The 17,630-nt window shown below is 31.9% G+C and overlaps 4 protein-coding genes across 7 annotated transcripts in view; 2 read left to right on the forward strand and 2 right to left on the reverse strand.

Moving 5' to 3' along the window:
- LOC125051572 (hillarin) overlaps positions 1–5,523 on the forward strand; it is a 41,637-nt gene extending 36,114 nt beyond the window's left edge. For all 4 annotated transcript variants that reach the window (XM_047652118.1, XM_047652029.1, XM_047652273.1 and 1 more), the window contains exons 9-15: positions 461–679; positions 1,534–1,742; positions 2,299–2,429; positions 2,841–2,984; positions 3,432–3,545; positions 3,957–4,134; positions 4,782–5,523. In XM_047652118.1, the coding sequence (XP_047508074.1) occupies positions 461–679; positions 1,534–1,742; positions 2,299–2,429; positions 2,841–2,984; positions 3,432–3,545; positions 3,957–4,134; positions 4,782–4,918 (1,132 nt within the window). In that variant the 3' untranslated portion in view covers positions 4,919–5,523. The remainder of the gene's footprint in view (positions 1–460; positions 680–1,533; positions 1,743–2,298; positions 2,430–2,840; positions 2,985–3,431; positions 3,546–3,956; positions 4,135–4,781) is intronic.
- Positions 5,524–5,719: 196 nt separating this feature from the next.
- Positions 5,720–13,611, reverse strand: LOC125051794 (dystrophin-like). Its single transcript, XM_047652388.1, has 11 exons — positions 13,397–13,611; positions 13,187–13,323; positions 12,901–13,102; positions 12,393–12,624; positions 12,070–12,231; positions 11,722–11,853; positions 11,087–11,328; positions 10,336–10,462; positions 9,297–9,564; positions 7,745–7,939; positions 5,720–7,051 (listed from the first exon to the last, which is right to left on the reverse strand). Exons 1-11 carry the CDS (start codon positions 13,453–13,455, stop codon positions 6,933–6,935), a joined length of 1,875 nt encoding a protein of 624 aa, XP_047508344.1. The 5' UTR covers positions 13,456–13,611; the 3' UTR covers positions 5,720–6,932.
- A 375-nt stretch (positions 13,612–13,986) lies between these two features.
- LOC125063740 (inactive selenide, water dikinase-like protein) lies at positions 13,987–15,620 on the forward strand. Its single transcript, XM_047670329.1, has one exon. It carries the CDS (start codon positions 14,091–14,093, stop codon positions 15,294–15,296), a length of 1,206 nt encoding a protein of 401 aa, XP_047526285.1. The 5' UTR covers positions 13,987–14,090; the 3' UTR covers positions 15,297–15,620.
- A 162-nt stretch (positions 15,621–15,782) lies between these two features.
- On the reverse strand, positions 15,783–17,520 carry LOC125063759 (DET1- and DDB1-associated protein 1). Its single transcript, XM_047670366.1, has 4 exons — positions 17,341–17,520; positions 17,111–17,249; positions 16,941–17,002; positions 15,783–16,522 (listed from the first exon to the last, which is right to left on the reverse strand). The coding sequence occupies exons 1-4, from the start codon at positions 17,341–17,343 to the stop codon at positions 16,418–16,420; spliced, it is 309 nt and encodes a 102-aa protein (XP_047526322.1). The 5' UTR covers positions 17,344–17,520; the 3' UTR covers positions 15,783–16,417.
- Between the last annotated feature and the right edge of the window lie 110 nt (positions 17,521–17,630).

A 17,630-nucleotide genomic window follows, 5' to 3' on the forward strand; every position in this document is an offset into this window, starting at 1 on the left:
AGACTAGAGAATTGTCAGGAGATATTTCACTTATGAGATTGTGGGCGCTTCATATTTAAATTTAATCACCTTCCTAGAAGTTATGGATCACTGTCGTGTAATGCTTTTAAGGGAAGGGTAAAGTTTTAAATGCCTTTAAAACTGTGGCTTTATAGCATCGGAGAGTATTTAGATCATAAGTTTTGACAACAATTATAATTAATTATTCTTATTATTATCTCATCATGATATATAACATTTGCCTATTTTATAGGACTGATTGTGCGGTCTATTTTTTGTAACTGATCAATGTGAATTTACATTTTTTTTTTGAGACTATACACGATTTATTTAAGACTGATAACTTCCTACAAATTCAATCGCTATAATTTATTTCATATAACACTAGTAAATATAAAAAGATAAATTGAAAAAGAAATAATTTTCAATAAACTACAAATAACGAACTTATCAACTTCAGCTACGCCGGTCTCCATTGTGTAGTTATAAAAGGCTACAGCAAGTCAGCCGGGTACCAGCCAGGCGTGCGCTTTGAAGACAACCGCTTCAGAAATTCCTGGAACGCGGTGTATGTGGCAGGAGCCTGGAGATTTGTGCAATGCAACTGGGGTGCCAGACATCTCGTCAATGCTAAGGATGCACCTAAACCTGGCAATAGAGGGAAGAGTGATAGTTTAAGGTGAGTTTGTCTTTTTAATACAAAAACTTTTAAAAAAGTTATTTTTATTGTTGTTGTTAAAAATGATACTCGAATTACGTGGTACGAAAACTTGGATTCGGAATTACTATTAAATTAAGGAGTATGCCTACTAGGGCAGGTATATTGTTTGTATTTGAAAGACTGGGGCTGCGAGTGCCAAATAAGGTATGAAAAGGAATGGTAAGCGTTGCTAGCAGTTACAAATATACTTAGGGAAGCACCATTTACACGCGTCTTGCTCACAGGATCGCATTATTAATAATCCTACTAAACGCGAAAGTTTGTAAATATGGATATGGATGTTGGTTATTCTTTCACGTAAAAACTACTGAATGGATTTTAAATAATATAGCTAATACATCAGAATAATAACATAGGTTACGATTTATAAAGATATTGAGTGAATCGTCAAAAATATCAAGTAAGTAGGAAAAAATCTACCATCTTCGAGCTATTCTGGCGTGCGCTGCCAAAACCGAGTTACACATATGTATTGTATAATGGAAATGTTCATCTTAAATAGTCAATATCTTAAGTAGTTTTTTTCTACGTCACGCTAATATAAGCTACTTAAAGTATTAATCCTGCGCAGACGAAGTCACGGGCACAAGCTAGTGTGTAATAAAAGCGTTTAGGTTGTATGTTTTCTTGTTTTATTTATATGTAATATTATGTTCTAAGTTTGAATTTTGTATTAATAACTTTTCTATATCTGTTTTCAAACTTGAGAATATAAAGTGCTCTGTCAAATATGGAGGTTATAACAACTCGCCAAACAGACCAATATTAGATAGAAAATATGGTGATACATTTTTACAAAAACCGTTTTATAGGTACGAATATGATGATCACTACTTCCTAACGGACCCACGAGAGTTCATCTACGAGTTTTACCCGCTGCAGCCGGACTGGCAGCTTTTAAAGACACCCATCACTCTTCACGACTTTGAGGAGCTGCCCTTCGTCAGGTCTTTGTTCTTCAGATATGGACTCTACTTTAGCGATCCTAACACTAAAGCTGTTATGTTTACAGACTCAACTGGTAAGTTAAAATTCCGTTTAGAAAGAAAAAAAGTCAGATTTAAATGTATAATATTCTATATGAAATAGCCTGTGAGTAGAAGAGACACCGTAATTTTGATTTATGACTCGAATTGTAGTACTTTACAGAGGCATTTTATTTGGCTAATTAAGATAACTCTTTTTTTTTAATATAAATTTTCTCTGCATAAAGAGACAGTTAACATTATTGTTATTAACAGTACGATCTAGCCTAACTCAATACTAAGAATAATAAGTACATATGTAATTTAAAACTATCCTAATTTACTAAATATTAACATAAGAAAGTGTGTAATAACACTACTTACAGTTTATATAAAAGGAAAGACTCTCTTGTGTACTGAAACGAAAAATTCTGAATTAACAAAACACTGTTGAATAAAAGAAAAAAACAATGGCGGATTATTAACTACAAGCATGTATGTATTCCAATAAGAGGCGCATCTCAATATTTTATTCAACCAATGACAATCACTCGAAACGTGCTACATCTTTTGGTATTTCTTACTATTTGTTACTAATACTTCTTTATACAGGTGCGGCGACTATGCGTATAGCCATGCCGGCACACATGCAGAGCTCACTTATCTTCCACTACAACCTCAAGTTCTACGACACTGAAGGAGACGGCTTCGACGGAGTTAGTCTTAAGAGATTTGTCATGCAGGTACATGAATAAAGTAATTTACTATAAACTAATAAAATTCCTTCCGTGGCCCCAAATGAGTTTAACTAAGGAATAGCGGAAAGAGACTCGTTGGTAATATTTTCCATCTGAATACGTGTTATTTTGTGTTTAATTTGTTGTGCGCTATGGTTTCGTTATTTTTTTATATTTTGGCATAGTGTGCTGTAAAATATATTCTTAAATTCCATATTTCTTAATCTAGTTTTGTGTCGTTTATTTTTATTGTATTATTTATTTTCTTATTGTAAAGTTTCCCTTTAAATTTTGTGCACACTTGTCATTGTCACATTCATGTATTGTGTGTTTTTTATGTCTTGTGTTCTCTGTGTATGTATGTGTTTGGTTAGTGTGCCTTTTTAAAATAAATAATTTAACATTTAGTACTTTTAGTCCGTAGTGGGTAACATCGTGTCGTTCCGTGTGCACGCACCCTGCAGCGGAGCTTTCTTGCTGGACATCTTCGCGAACGCTGTCACTCCTCGGGAATACCTTACAGGGGAACCTATGAAGTTCAAGAGTGTCTGCAAATTTAAGGTAATTGTACCATGGGCAAAATAAATGTATTTACAGAAATAGTAGCCTTCTGTTTGAGTCAACCAATTACGTATAACAATTTTAAAAAGGAGGTGACTGATCAATCTATTGAATTAAAGATAATAGACGGGCAATAGGCTTAATAGTATAATACGATTTACTAATAGTTAAAAAAGAATTTTTATGTTACTAGTCAATGAAACGTGTCGAAATGTGTGGAGCACATTTTAAGTGGTATTTTTTTAAAGAACAGGGCCAAGTCTCATTAGTTGTCTCATATTAATAATTTCCATCAATTGCCACGATAACTCAATAAACGCAGGAACTGTTTGAATAAACATTTTGATAAATAAAATTAAAAAAATACGTTAGTTATACATTGTTATTATGCAATAATGTAATAAATAACTTTAGGAAAATAGTTATAAAATAAAATGTTAAACGCAGATATGCTGTGCAGAGCTGCAGACTGTTATGGTACCGCTACCAGATTGCGCGAGCGGTGAGTGGGGCCCTACAAAGGCTACTAGGCTTTTTGGACTCGTCCCTATTACGCATCAGGTAATTGGTTAATAAGTACTTTAAAAATTGTAGACTTGTTTAAAAAATTGGTTTATTTTGTGATAAAATGTATTAGCTTTTGTTAAAGTAGTCTAATTTAGTTTTTATCTATTAAAAACAATAAGTATTATTTTCCTCTGCGTATGCCAATCTAATAGATATGTTAGGCCAGTGGCATTAACATGAGACTCTCATCCCTGAGGTTGTTGGTTCAAACCCTGGCTCAAAACGTCACAAAGCAACCGGCCATGCCTTAGACCCAAAAAAGTCGACGTGTGTCAGGCACGGATCTTTGATCACCTACTTGCCTAGTAGAAATTCACAAGTAGATTCAGACATCTGAGGCCCAGACCTAAAGATTTTAGTGCCACTGTTTCCTTTTTCATAGTTAAGTGTTTTGACTATCAACAGGAAGCATTAGTATTTGCGGGGCGAGAACTAGAGATACAATTCCGCATGTCGCGCCCTCTAGCGGACTTCATGGCGACCTTACACAAGAACGGAGTTGATGAAAAGCGCCTCTCAAAGTATGTCCACCAGAACGCGTCTGATGACATTGTGTCCTTCTATATTACTTTCCCGGAAGAAGGTGAGCAATTACCATGGAACAACATAACATACTCTGTAGTCATGAGTTCGAATCCCGGCTATGCCTTTTTCTAATGAATTATTAACGCTTTCCGTATGAAAAAAAACATCGTAAGAAAACCAGCATGTCTACCATAAAATGATGGCGCGTGATGCACAGAAGACACAACTATACAGAACATTAATATTCCCCTTAAGACAAATTATCAAAGAAACTGAGCAAAGATCTTTTCGGGGTCTTTTTTGTACTTCAAGTATGAGCTGCATCATCAAGCGGTATAATTATAATTATGTGCCTTCAAACTTAAATCTTCTTTCAAGATTTGTCAAACTATTTGTTCTGGAGTCTGAGTTTTAGAATACGTTTGGTAGAATCTTTATTTGGACGAAAAGTTATTTTACTGCCGTGAGATAGAGGTTGCTGTAATGCCAAATCTTTTTTATTATACTGACCCCACTATTTCGTCATTATAGTTCGACGGTATCTTGATTAAGTAAAAAGTATATTTTTGTGAATAAATGAAATGACGCGTAATTGGCATAAGCGCCGATTCTGTTTACCCACAGACTCTATGACAAGGCCAAAATTTATAAATCTTGTACAGCCCATCCTGAACCCTTTGATTAATAACAAAACATGATTCACAGGTCAATATGGCTTGGATATCTACACCCGCGAGCGAAATGGTCCAACGGCGATACATCAAAACGGTTCAACAGAAAAAGAGAAACACTTGCTGACACATTGTTGTAAATACCTCATTAATAGCAGCAAACGGAATTAGTATAACGTTCTTGTATCTTGTAGAAGCTGGCTCTCATATATACTACACCATTGTAGGCCTTAAGTGTATTACGTTATGGTTCATAATTAAATAGCCGACCACATATTGATGTGATAGTGAAATGTCATTATAAAAGTCGTTAGTATTTAAAACATATTACAGCGCCACCTATTGGGGATTTTTAAAACTAAAGCCTTTAGGTAATCAATAGTATCGATGCATTAAACTGGTTAACAGTGAGCTAACATTGCAATAATATTATATATTAAGTTATTAATAGGAGTTATTACGAAATATATCCAAATGTAGATAAATAAAACAACCCGTCCTTAAGAGATTCCATTTATTAACATAAATTGTAAATTTAATCTAGGTTGTGCTTAGGCAATTGAATTGCTAAATTAGGCTTAAATAACCGATTTCCAATAATAACTTACGGATACAAAATCTGTAAGTTACTAGTGAAACCGGTATACGTCTGTAGTTTAAGTACTATAAAATATCAATATAAAAAATCTAAAAATTTAATCTAAAAGAATGTTTGGCAAAACTAAGTTTATATTGAGTATAATTTTTGACACCACCGGTTGGGAAAGTGTTCCAAATGAGTTTGGAAAATATTAGATTACTATTTTTCCATTAAAATAATATAAGATTCAAGCATTTCCAATTCAATTTATACATAATTCACAGAATATTCGTATTTGAGTAGAAGAGATCGCGGTTTTCCAAAAGAATTTAAAGCGGTAAAAAATCAAATATCACGCGGATTCACTTCCCCTTCCGGTGGTGATTAATTTCTTTTACGCTGTATATAATTTTTTTTATTTAAAAGACACGCACATTCTATACTTATAGGTTGACCAAACGCTTAACCTAAATAATATATTTTAATATAACTTATATGTGAATGTAAATTTTTACAAATTATATGGCATGTTACTTTTATAAATGTGTTTTTTTCTTCTAATTAAAGCTTATATTTATTGAGCACCAATGGACGGCGAATAACACACAACTATTCATTAGTATACAGAAAAATATCAGGTGGGTATGCACAACAAAACAATTGTGGGGTATTTACAAAAAATATCCACTTCGAGGGTAGATACAGAATTTGAGTAACCGATACAGGTGAGTATCTATGTTATAATTAAGAATCGCAAGCGATTCTTCTATCGTCATTATGCTGTTATTTATAAAAACTTAAGGAATATCAAATTGTTGATGAGATCAAAGAAATCAGATCTACGTTCATCTAATTCGTTGATAATTTAAACTTATATTTTAAACACATATATAAGAAAAAATTGACAATTTACATACTATGCATAAGTAGGTCCAGCCATTAAAATAAGAAAAGTCTTTAAATTAATGTCAATGTAGTTCATCTTAAAATTATAAGTTCATTTAATTGAAGAAATTTAATTGATATAATGCGTATAAAACACGCTAGTAAAAAACACTCACAATATATTTTGGAATGTCAAAATATCACATAATTGTTATGTCATACATTAATATTTCAGTCGCTTGTACAAGAATCTAAGGGGAAAATTCAGAAACGATGACTTAGCGCGAATTTCTGAATATCACCTTATGTTGTCATAATCAAAAAACACAGTCTTTACTTTACTCTGAAAAGTCCAAGTAAATTTCATTTTAAAATTGTCAAAAACAAATATCAATTTCTGCAGCTCTCAATGTCCGAAAATGGACGTCTAAATTAATTCCTCCTGTATTCGGACCTAATTTTACGAACATATAGCAATTATTGGTTTATACTTGTAGTCACTTATTTGTTACTCTATGTTTATGATGAAAAACATTGTTGTTATTCATTTAATATGCCTTATGAACCTTAATTCATTAATTCTCCACACACATATAAACGTATTGTCTATACATCGTAAAATTTGTCGCAATATTTATTTTATAAATGAGTTTTTTTAATTACACAATTACAACAAAATAAATTTTAGACATTTTAGCATAATATCAAACATTTATAGATTTACACCATCCCATTAGAATTAAAGGTTGCTCTTTGTTCAACTCCCCGAATCAAAGTTCCGAGTAATCCTTCCATTTCTGTTGCCGTCTCCCTTAACTGACTGTTGTCAAAGCAAGATTCTGAAAATAATATTAATTTATTTTATTTATATATTCGCGCCTTTGTCCCAAAGAGGTAGGCAGAGACTACGGATCTCCACGCTTTATCCACTTTCACGACAATTACCATGCTTATAGGTTTTAACTTCTCTAGTATAGTCTACATGGCCAAACCACGAAGGCATTCCCTTCAAGTTTGATCTTTGAATTTCATAATTCCCTAACAGTATATTTTTGCACCATCATGCAAAATGTGTGCTGTCAAAATGTCTCTGACAGCTAAAGCAAAAACAAATTTCAATAAACACAATTTGATAATCCACTTATTTCTCTCTATTAAATTAATTTTCTTCAATCTCTTAATATTTTTTTAGTTACAAGTCCTTTAACCCCAACTTATGTTTTAGAGTATTATAGTTTTAACAAAACAAATCTGTTACTGTTAACTATTACAAAAAAAAAACAAAAGATTCATAGCTAGCAACTAACTCTTAGGTCCATATTTAAATTAAATGTGTTAAATCATTTTTCAGTTTGACGTTTGACATTTGACAGCGCTCAAGACGAGACTGTAAGTTGAGATACGAATTAGAATATGGATCTTAATCAAATAAAAATCAAATGGTGGAAATCAGAGATAACTAGAGTAACAGGCATACATACACTACAAACTAAAAAATTTGTCGTGTTAAATTAAATATCTTCATAACTTACCATCTACAGTAAAATTATGTGTCAAAATCTGTTGTAATCTATCCAACACTGTGTCAAGGTCAGCATTCAACTCCTTCATCTTGTCATTGCTCTGTTCGACTGAACGCATATCCGCCGAAAACCGCTGTTCGTTTATTGATAAGTTTTGACACGTTTGGTTGAGACCTTTCGTTGGGTGTTTTGATACAACTGTGTCTGGAAATTATCAGTAAAGAAAAATTGATTGACGTTATTTAATTGTAGTTTATACAGCAATCGTCTATCAGGGTTGTTTAAACATGAGTCGACTAGGCAATGGATTTTAATAGGTATTTGTTATGTTTTATACAGTTTATAAATATCTAAATGCCAAATGTAATAAATGAATATAAGAATGGCGCCTAAATTAAAATATGCCACAGAGCAATAGCATAGCTAGGCCCCAGCCCACAGGACCCGCCAGGCCTCTTTCAATGCAAAATTTAAAAAAAGAAACACTTTTTATAGAACAACTAAAAATATTGTCCAAGCTCATCAAAGAGTGTTCAGTTCATGCAAAATATTGAAGATACATTATGGAAAAAGAAGATAATTCACTATATATTACTTTAGTAGTATGTAATAAATATTTCAATATTTTTTTACAGTAGGTTAAAAAGGGGCCTCCCTAATACAGCCCAGTAATACATAATTATAATAATAAAACATTTATTTTAGATCTAAACTTCCATATTGAGCATTTTGAGCTTAAAATCAATGTTAGTGAAGTTTTAGTAGTATTTTTATGATCAAGAAATAGCAATACATACTCCTTGGATATAAACTTTCTTAAATTTACTTTGCTCTGTATCATAATGAAGAGTTAGTTTTTTTTATATATATAACACTACGTTAAAATATAAACAAATTGATCTTTTCAATTTAATAGAAATGGGATGAAATTAATATTTCATACAATATCAAGTAACCCAGCAGTATTTAATCGGTTAATTTTCGAAAAACAACGACAAATTATAAGTTAAATTGACTTCATATTCTACTTTTTAATACTTTAAAATTGTCGGTTAAATTTTTTATCTTTTTGACGTGATAACGTCTTTAAAATCGTTTTGGTCGGGTGACATGTTAAGAAACTTGTGACACACCAAAACCTCACGAGCGCGATCGCAGGTATAACGAGAGAGAGACGGACCGATCTCCCGTCTCATCTCGAGCGCTGCCAGTCATTCCGTGAATGTATGAAGAAAAATGTATATCATAGTCGAATAAGTAAACTTGTCATTTTACACCCGAAATTTATCATCAAAAGTGTGAATAAAACGATAGATGTAATTTAAAATTTGAAAAAATTGTTATCTTCATTAATTCCTTACTTCCCAAAAACTTATATCACCAATATCGACGTTATCACGTAAACATCTCGATCGTAAACCTACTTTACAAACAACCAATTTTTTTTTATTTAATAGGGGGGCAAACGAGCTTGCGGGACGACCAAAAAGGGCAGTCTACGCAGCCCATAGACACCCATTAAATTATCAGTAATTTAAGGTGTTATCAATACTTTACTAACCATTATACCAATTACTCATGTCATTCATAGAAACCGCTGATATACTGTCCGATGTGACTTGGACCACGGGTTTCAATGCATCTCTGGAAATTGTAACTTGATCATGCTTCGAAGCCACTGAGAAATTTCCAGAATCCATACTTAAAACTCGGGGCTGGTTAAGGTTGGTTAACTTGGCCTGCTTTTCATCAATCGGTATAGGGCTGAAGAGGTCAAATGCTTGCGGTCGGTCCAATTTGTCAGTTTTCTGTTCCAAAGTTAGGTTGTCCTGGAATGGGATGTTTTTCTTAAGCAAATTAAAAAAAAGGAAGTCAAAACTGTGTACAATGTTTTCATAGCATTTGAAATTAATGGGTTTGAACTTTTTAACATTCACAATTCTTGCAATAAAAAAAAACATATTTTTCATCCTCCTTTATTTATAAAATAAAGAATACAGAATCACTTATAGTTGAAGTCATTGTCCACGTCAATTAAGAAAAAAAACGTGTGTGTACTAATGTACCCGTGTTAGAAGTTATAATATACTTCTTTGCCGTAACAAGATAAAAATCTTTTCAAAAATTTTATTCTATGTTTGTAGAAAAAACGACTCTCACATTAGAAAAAAGGTATTTAATACATTGAGAGTTTTATTGTAACGCGTTATCTAGTTAAATAAAGTTTACTTAAATATCACAAAAAAATAATTTTTACATAATTAAAGAAATGGATATTATATTTATTTTAAAATGTTGACTATGGTAACTTCAGGGTGTCAGTTTTTTGGACGGTGTGCGAGTGTCGGTTTTTTGTGACGGTCTGCGCGCTCATTGTAAAAATTTACTCTCATCATATTTCCCTAACGCGCCAAAAGAAGTATAACTTCAATAAAATATAAAATTTCTCATGTGTTTTTTCCCTTCATTATTTGTAACTGAAAATAATCCCTAATTTGAAAATAATCCCTAATTTGAAAATAAAGCAAGCTAAGTTAATCAGTCATAATTATTGTTATAAAATTATTATTCTTAATAAAAATTAGGTTTAAACAAGTTACCTTTAACTCCTTAAGCCTACTAATCTGTGCTGATATTTGATTATAATGCGTGTCCACTTTTGATTTAAATTCGTCATCACATTCCTTCGCAACTTCTTTTAATTGACAGGAGATTTCTTTGAGGGCTCTGAAATGGTAAACAATAATGGCCAATCTTTATAATATTCCAACTATCCGGATATATTTTTTTTATAACCACTAAGCATGTTTTTTGACAAATAATAGACCAACAGTAGAGGAAAAATAATTTGTATTTTTGTTTTTAATTTTATGGAAGGTATAAAGATGTTTAGGTTGAATACAAATTTCCGCCTGTCTTTTTATCAGTTTGTTTGAAATACATAGTTCGTAGTTGTTAAGCATTGTTAAAGACGTAAGAAAACGGGTATGTTTTAAAAAGAATCTGCTAGACAAATTTCTTAACTTTTTTAAGGCATTTTAGTGCAAAAAAAAAAGAAATAATATCGTGATTCGTTTCGCATTTTTTAATTTGGACTGATAATTGTAGTTTTAATTTTGATAAATAACCTGTTTTAATCGTTATCACAAAAAAATAAGATTCAAATTGATATTTTTTAAATAAATTCATGCAGTTGCATTTTAGACTTATTATGAAAAGAGTTTAAAAGTATTAATAAAACACGTTACTCAAAAATGGGGGTTTAAACTATCGGAAATAGTCACCTCTATCGCCTCCTAACGGAAATACCTCGAATGACCAATAACCCTGTATATAAAGTTGTATTCCTACCTAGTCTGATTTTCCAATTGTGAAATTATGTCTTGCAATGTATTTGCTGGATTATTTGCAGTATTGCCCGAAGCTTTACCAACCGTTGATGTAAATATGGCCGGTTTGCTCTTCCTACGAACTGAGGCTTGTCTTACTTTTTCAGTCTTTTTTGTACCTTTTGCCTTCTTCTTACCAGTCTTTGTACAGAAGAAGAAACGTTTTATGCCCTTTATAAAACTAAGGCATTCTGTGGGTTTAATCTAAAAGATGTATAGTAAAAAATATTTTAAATGTATATTACAAGTAAGCATAAGTAACAATACACAAAGTGTTGTTTCTGACTTCACTTTCATCATGGTAATCAAATTCATATCTAAATTTAAATATGTGTTTATATAAATTTCTTTAATGGATAAAAACGTGAATTATTTAGATAAATCTACGAGACTTTTCAGCAAACAAAATTTTTTCACTGAAAAGACCACACATCTCATAATATGTGTTTTTAGTAATTTATTTTTATTTGCATGCAGATTTTTCATAGATTTTATAAAGCCGTGAACTCATAACAAACACATAATATATTAAAAATCTAATCATTTCTCCCTTTAATATTGACGTAAATAAATTCATCTTTTTAAGTTCATACTCACTTCTCCATCATTTACTTCATACACTATATGTGTCTTCTTGTGACCTGTTATATTATTTAAATCTTTGTCATACAAATAGCACTTCTCGCAGAAATATAAATCTGTGCACTTTGAGCATTTAAATTTCAAAACCTGCAAATTCAGTAGATATGTTATATTGATTGATGTAATGCATATAAAGTATTAAGTTCAGGGACAATTTGAGAACCTCAGTTTCAAATAGGGATTTAAACAAATGAGAGGTACTTTGTTCATCAGTTTCATATTTATATAAAATATTTTTGTTTGAATCTATGCTTAAATATTTTTTATAATGTGTGTGGTTATACATTTGTGACATAATTTTACCTGTATAAGTGGTTGAACACAAACAACACATGTAGCATTAGCTGTAGCACAATTCCGGCTCGACACCACTTGTTGTACAACTATTAGCCAACGAGTACTAGCACAACTGGTGGCTCCCCATTCTGCTACTAAACGGCAGCTTATTCCTAGCATTCCAGCACTCTGTAAACATGTATTTATAAAAAAAACTTGCCATGATTTAGTACAGTCCTATCACCAAACAGTATTTATGAAACTATGTGTGAACTCTTAATTCATAATAATTAAAGCATTAGAAACCCTAATATACACTTGATTTAAAGTCAGTTTTGAATCAAACTCACCTTACTAAAACAAGCATCAATATCAGTCTGAACTTGATCACATTTACCACCCAAATACTTAGTCAAAGCAACAACATGATGTAATAAGGCAGATAACCTTTTTGGAGATACACAACCATTGTGGTCCGCACAACAGTTAGCTAAAGCCAGCCATTTGTCCTTAACCGACTCTTCACTCAATAAAATTAATATTGTTTTAGCCGCGAGAACTCTTATTGGAGTATTTCTTTTCCTAAAACAAAAATAATTTTCTAAAAAAAAAAATTTACATAATGTTATATTGTAAATGTAATATTCTTTTTAACATATACAGTATAAAATATGAAAAAAGAACTAAATTTAAAATTTTCTTAATTGAACAGTTAAAATCTACTGTAGATTAAGATGTAGATAATAAAAAATGTGTATCATAATGCTATTATTGTCAAGTAATTTAATCACCTTCCAAGTTTTAAAAACTATTACAAAATTTTATAGTTGCCTCCACCATATATACCAAAAAACTTACTCATCATAAACATTTAGCAGTAGATTAATAACAAGATCTACAGTCAAGTCAACATCACCAACAAACAATCCTTCCTTCTCTGCTGCAAAATAAATATCAGCAAGAACTGCCTCCAATTCTGCTGTGTCTAGTGATAAACTACTCTCTGAAAGACTTAGTTGATGTCTGGCAAACACACCAGAACTAATACGAAGTGGCGGTACTAAAAAGAACATTCATGTCAGAATACAAAAGCCTGTCTTAAAGATTAAAGCGATAGTGATACGCTATACGAACTACGAAATACCTTTTAGTTGTCTTTGCAGAGTAAATATTTTAAATGCTACTTTATACGCACTATACTTTATATCTTCATATTCATCAAGTAAACAAACGATTTTGTTAAACGTTGGATGATTGAACTCCTTTTCACCACTGATTTCCCTAAAAGTAAAAGTTCAATATTATTTACCGAAAAATCTATAGAACCGACCTAAAGGGAAAGCTGCTTGCGTACTCAATGTAGCACGGATATCCATCTTCATTCTCCACCTTGCGCCAGTTTTTGGAACCCATTTTAATACTTTTACACTAATTGCATGTCCTGGTTTAATTTGAATGGAATCAACAAACAAAAAAATATATTGAAAACTCCTATTCCTATAACCGTCTTTAATTATTCAAAAAAGTTTTAGAAAAAGTTGAAGTCCTTGGATTTGGCAATTGACAACATTTATAATTGAATATATTGCAATATAATATTGTTCTTTTTAAAATAATAAAACAGTAGTTGATAGTTAAACAAGTAAAAAAAATAAGTGTATAATAGATAAGTATAAGACAAATATATAATAATCACTATATATATTTTATAACTGTTATAATTATTTAATGTCTATGCATTGAATTTACTTTCTTTATGCCTGCTTCTAACATCAACTTTTCGTAGAATGGAATGAACAAAAAAGTAAGTCTGTTTCGTCTACAAGCTTGTGTATCGCAAATGAAAACAACCAATCATAAAGCGGCTATCCTTGTTTACATCATATTTCGTCCAATCAGAAGTTAAATTGATAGTCTGTTTCTCGCATCATTTTACCTGTGTAAGAGAGACGCCATTTTGCAAGCGTCATTTGGCGGCGTGTTGGGTTTGGTGTTTAACGCTAATTTCATTAAAACTAAATAAAAATAGTGCATTCTTATCAATTAAAATGTCATATCAGTCGAGTGTAGCGCAAGACTCGCTGGCTGCAGCACAGTTAGAGATGGCCGGTAACCCTAATACTTTGGCGCTTCGTCGACCATTCGACCCTGTAGCTCACGACTTGGAAGCAAGTTTTCGACTTACAAGATTCGCCGATCTCAAGGGAAGAAGTTGTAAAGTACCGCAAGATGTATTGTCTAAACTTGTCGAGTCACTGCAGCAAGACTATTCCCAACAAGATGACCAATTTATGCATGTGGCGATTCCACGCATTGGAATTGGTTTGGATTGCTCAGTTACTCCGCTCCGCCACGGAGGATTGTGTTTGGTTCAAACTACAGACTTCTTTTATCCATTAGTTGACGACCCCTACATGATGGGGAAAATAGCTTGTGCCAATGTCCTTAGTGATTTGTATGCTATGGGTGTAACTGAATGTGACAATATGTTAATGCTATTGGGTGTCTCTACTAAAATGACTGAAAAAGAGCGGGATGTTGTTATCCCTCTTATCATGCGTGGCTTCAAAGATTCTGCTTTGGAAGCAGGAACATCTGTTACTGGAGGTCAAACCGTTATCAACCCATGGTGTACTATTGGAGGGGTAGCAACCACTATCTGCCAGCCCAATGAATATATAGTACCAGACAATGCAGTCATGGGAGATGTACTTGTTCTTACTAAACCTCTTGGAACTCAAGTTGCAGTAAATGCTCACCAATGGCTCGACCAACCTGAACGTTGGAATAGAATTAAACTGGTAGTATCTGAAGAAGATGTACGAAAAGCATATCATCGTGCAATGGATTCTATGAGCAGGCTCAATAGAATTGCTGCTCGCCTTATGCATAAGTATAATGCACATGGATCTACCGATGTGACTGGATTTGGTTTGCTTGGTCATGCTCAAAACCTTGCTTCACACCAGAAAAATGAAGTTTCATTTGTTATTCATAACCTTCCTGTGATTGCTAAAATGGCAGCAGTTGCCAAAGCTTGTGGCAATATGTTTCAGTTGTTACAAGGCCATGCGCCTGAAACTTCTGGTGGGCTTCTTATCTGCTTACCAAGAGAACAGGCCGCAGCTTACTGTAAAGATATTGAGAAACAGGAAGGTTACCAAGCCTGGATAATTGGCATTGTAGAAAAGGGTAACCGCACAGCTAGAATTATTGACAAACCACGAGTGATTGAGGTTCCAGCTAAAGATTAGATTTAAGTTTTGAGACATTGAATATCATTGGAAAAAAATAAGTACTGATTTTATGAAAAGCAATTTAAACTACTGTTACAACCAGAAATTTTATGTTTATTAGTAAAAAGTATCAAGTATACATAATATCTGTCTTAAGTTTTATTCCTAATAATGCTTTTATGTACTAGTAACTTGGTGTTTAGATTTTTAAGTAAAAAATATTATTAGAATATTAAGATGATTCAAATTTCCACTAGATACAGAGTTTTGAAGTGTTTGCAGTATAATTTTCTGCAATTTGTGGAGTAAGTATAATTTTAAAATAAAGTTATTTTCATTCTACATGTTGTTTTATTTAAACCATGACATTGAAATTATGCAAGTGATTAATTTTTAGTGTTACAAATATTTTTTTAAGATTTTTACTACATCCATTTTATGCTATAGTATTAAAAAACGTAGTTTTTCTAAAACATATTTTAAGGAATGAAAATAAAATTAATCTCGAGTTCTTCATCTATAATCAAGGCAAAATGTGCAGGGCACATAAAATATAATTTCAAAATTTATACAAAAACATTTTTATACTAAAAAATACTACATAATCAAATCATACGTATATTATATAAATCATAAAGTTGGTATTCTAAAGTCTAAAACTGAGTCAAATCTAATTTTAAGGTCATCAAACCAATTTTTTCATAATTATGAAAGCAGTTGAGACAAGATTGTTGGTTTGGTTATATTTCTGATTCTCAGATTTATTTAGATATAGACAAGCAATCCACCCTAATTACCAGGTAGTAAATCCTTACCTTGTTGATTACCAGAAAACAAAAAATCCTTATAAATAAAACATGCATAGGTAATTGGTAAATGTTATTGCTTAATAGTACATTACTGATACAGTATAAGATAATTTCTCAGGGGTTGAAAGGTTTTTTTATAATTTACTTCGTATGCTATTATTTTCTACTACTAAGTCATCTTGAAATTAACAATACATGTATTAAAGTAAAGTTTAATTTAAATGTAATTATAAAATAATTGGTTCAAAGTATAACTTTAAATAGCATACTCATAAAATTTTGCATTGTATTGATGCTTAATTAATGAGAAATTAAAATTGAAAACATTAGTTAGTCATGTGGAGAATTCAGCCGTGGTCTTTTACGGGGATTCCTCTCATCTCCATTTTGTTCAACACTACTCAGATCCCGTTTCTTAGGAGAAGTGTTATTATTCTGAAAAAAAAAAAGCCTATGTAAGGAGTAATCGGTAATGTTGCCATGGGTACTAAATATAGTGACTGAGCTGTTAGAGAGAAAGGAGATTAGTAATGATCTTTGGAATCAATAATAATAAAAATAACCCAATGGTACTACAACCATATATGGGTCTTGGCCACAGATTATATCGCTTTCTTTGGTCAGCAGGTAATCTAATAGGGTAGGATTTTGGATTTTGAGACATACCAGTTTCTTCACTATGCTTTTCTTTACAATATGAGCAAGTGTTAAATGTACACATAGTACATTAGTGAGGCCGGGGATCAAGCCTACAACCCAAGGGATGAAATTCACACCCTGAAGCCACTAGGCCAAGACTTCAGAATCAATTATGAATAAATAAATTAAATAACAAAGATCTATAAAATATTACCTTTTTTTCCCACTGTTGGTGTAAGTATCTTAACAATATGTTTGTTTTTTCTGTGACAATTACTGAAATAAAATGATTAAATTAAAAAAAAATTATCCAGTTATTACAAGTTGTTGAATGAAAGATATTACATATTATAACACCATACTGGAAAAACAGAATTACTCAACTTTGTTCAGAAGGAATGTCTTTTGTAGGTAGGTATATTGAAGGCCTCTTGGAACTATTTCTAATACCATTGTCAGTATTAAACAACGTAAAATTTTGTTCGTTGTAAGATGGGAGGTCCTTTAAGAATTCCAACACCGACTGAAATAGAGATGTTAACAATAAGCGTGTCAATTTCTACACTGCTATGGAGCATAATTAGAAGCACTTAATTTATTAAAACAATACTTACCATTTTATATGCTATTTGTGTTGTGTTGGCTAAGCTAATACAGTTTTTCGTACAAAACGTTGAATTTGGAAATATTATGTTCAATTTACGCTTTAAATTATTCAATATTTTCAGCGACACACTTTTACTTGACAGATTACAGAAGTATGTAATAGTAAATTAGTAACTACTAGAAAAAAAACTCACATTTTACGAGTTAAAGTTATAACTGACAGTGAGAACTACATAACTAATCAAAAAGGTGACAGCTGACACTAACTTCGATAAATTAGCTATAATTAGTAACATCT

The sequence above is a fragment of the Pieris napi genome, chromosome 1 (assembly GCF_905475465.1).
Source record: "Pieris napi chromosome 1, ilPieNapi1.2, whole genome shotgun sequence".
Lineage (NCBI taxonomy): Eukaryota > Metazoa > Arthropoda > Insecta > Lepidoptera > Pieridae > Pieris > Pieris napi.

Bases quoted from the DNA above. Each gene is read 5' to 3' on its own strand.
- LOC125063740 (XM_047670329.1), top strand. From the start codon at position 14,091: ATGTCATATCAGTCGAGTGTAGCGCAAGACTCGCTGGCTGCAGCACAG.
- LOC125051794 (XM_047652388.1), bottom strand. From the start codon at position 13,455: ATGGGTTCCAAAAACTGGCGCAAGGTGGAGAATGAAGATGGATATCCG. The intron at 13,324-13,396 runs GTACGCAAGCAG...TTTTACTTTTAG, and splicing joins GGATATCCGTGCTACATTGA to GGAAATCAGTGGTGAAAAGG. The intron at 11,854-12,069 runs GTAAAATTATGT...CTGAATTTGCAG, and splicing joins GTGTTCAACCACTTATACAG to GTTTTGAAATTTAAATGCTC.
- LOC125063759 (XM_047670366.1), bottom strand. The intron at 17,003-17,110 runs GTTGAGTAATTC...ATTTTATTTCAG, and splicing joins AGACATTCCTTCTGAACAAA to TAATTGTCACAGAAAAAACA. The intron at 16,523-16,940 runs GTAATATTTTAT...TTTTTTTTTCAG, and splicing joins ACCAACAGTGGGAAAAAAAG to AATAATAACACTTCTCCTAA.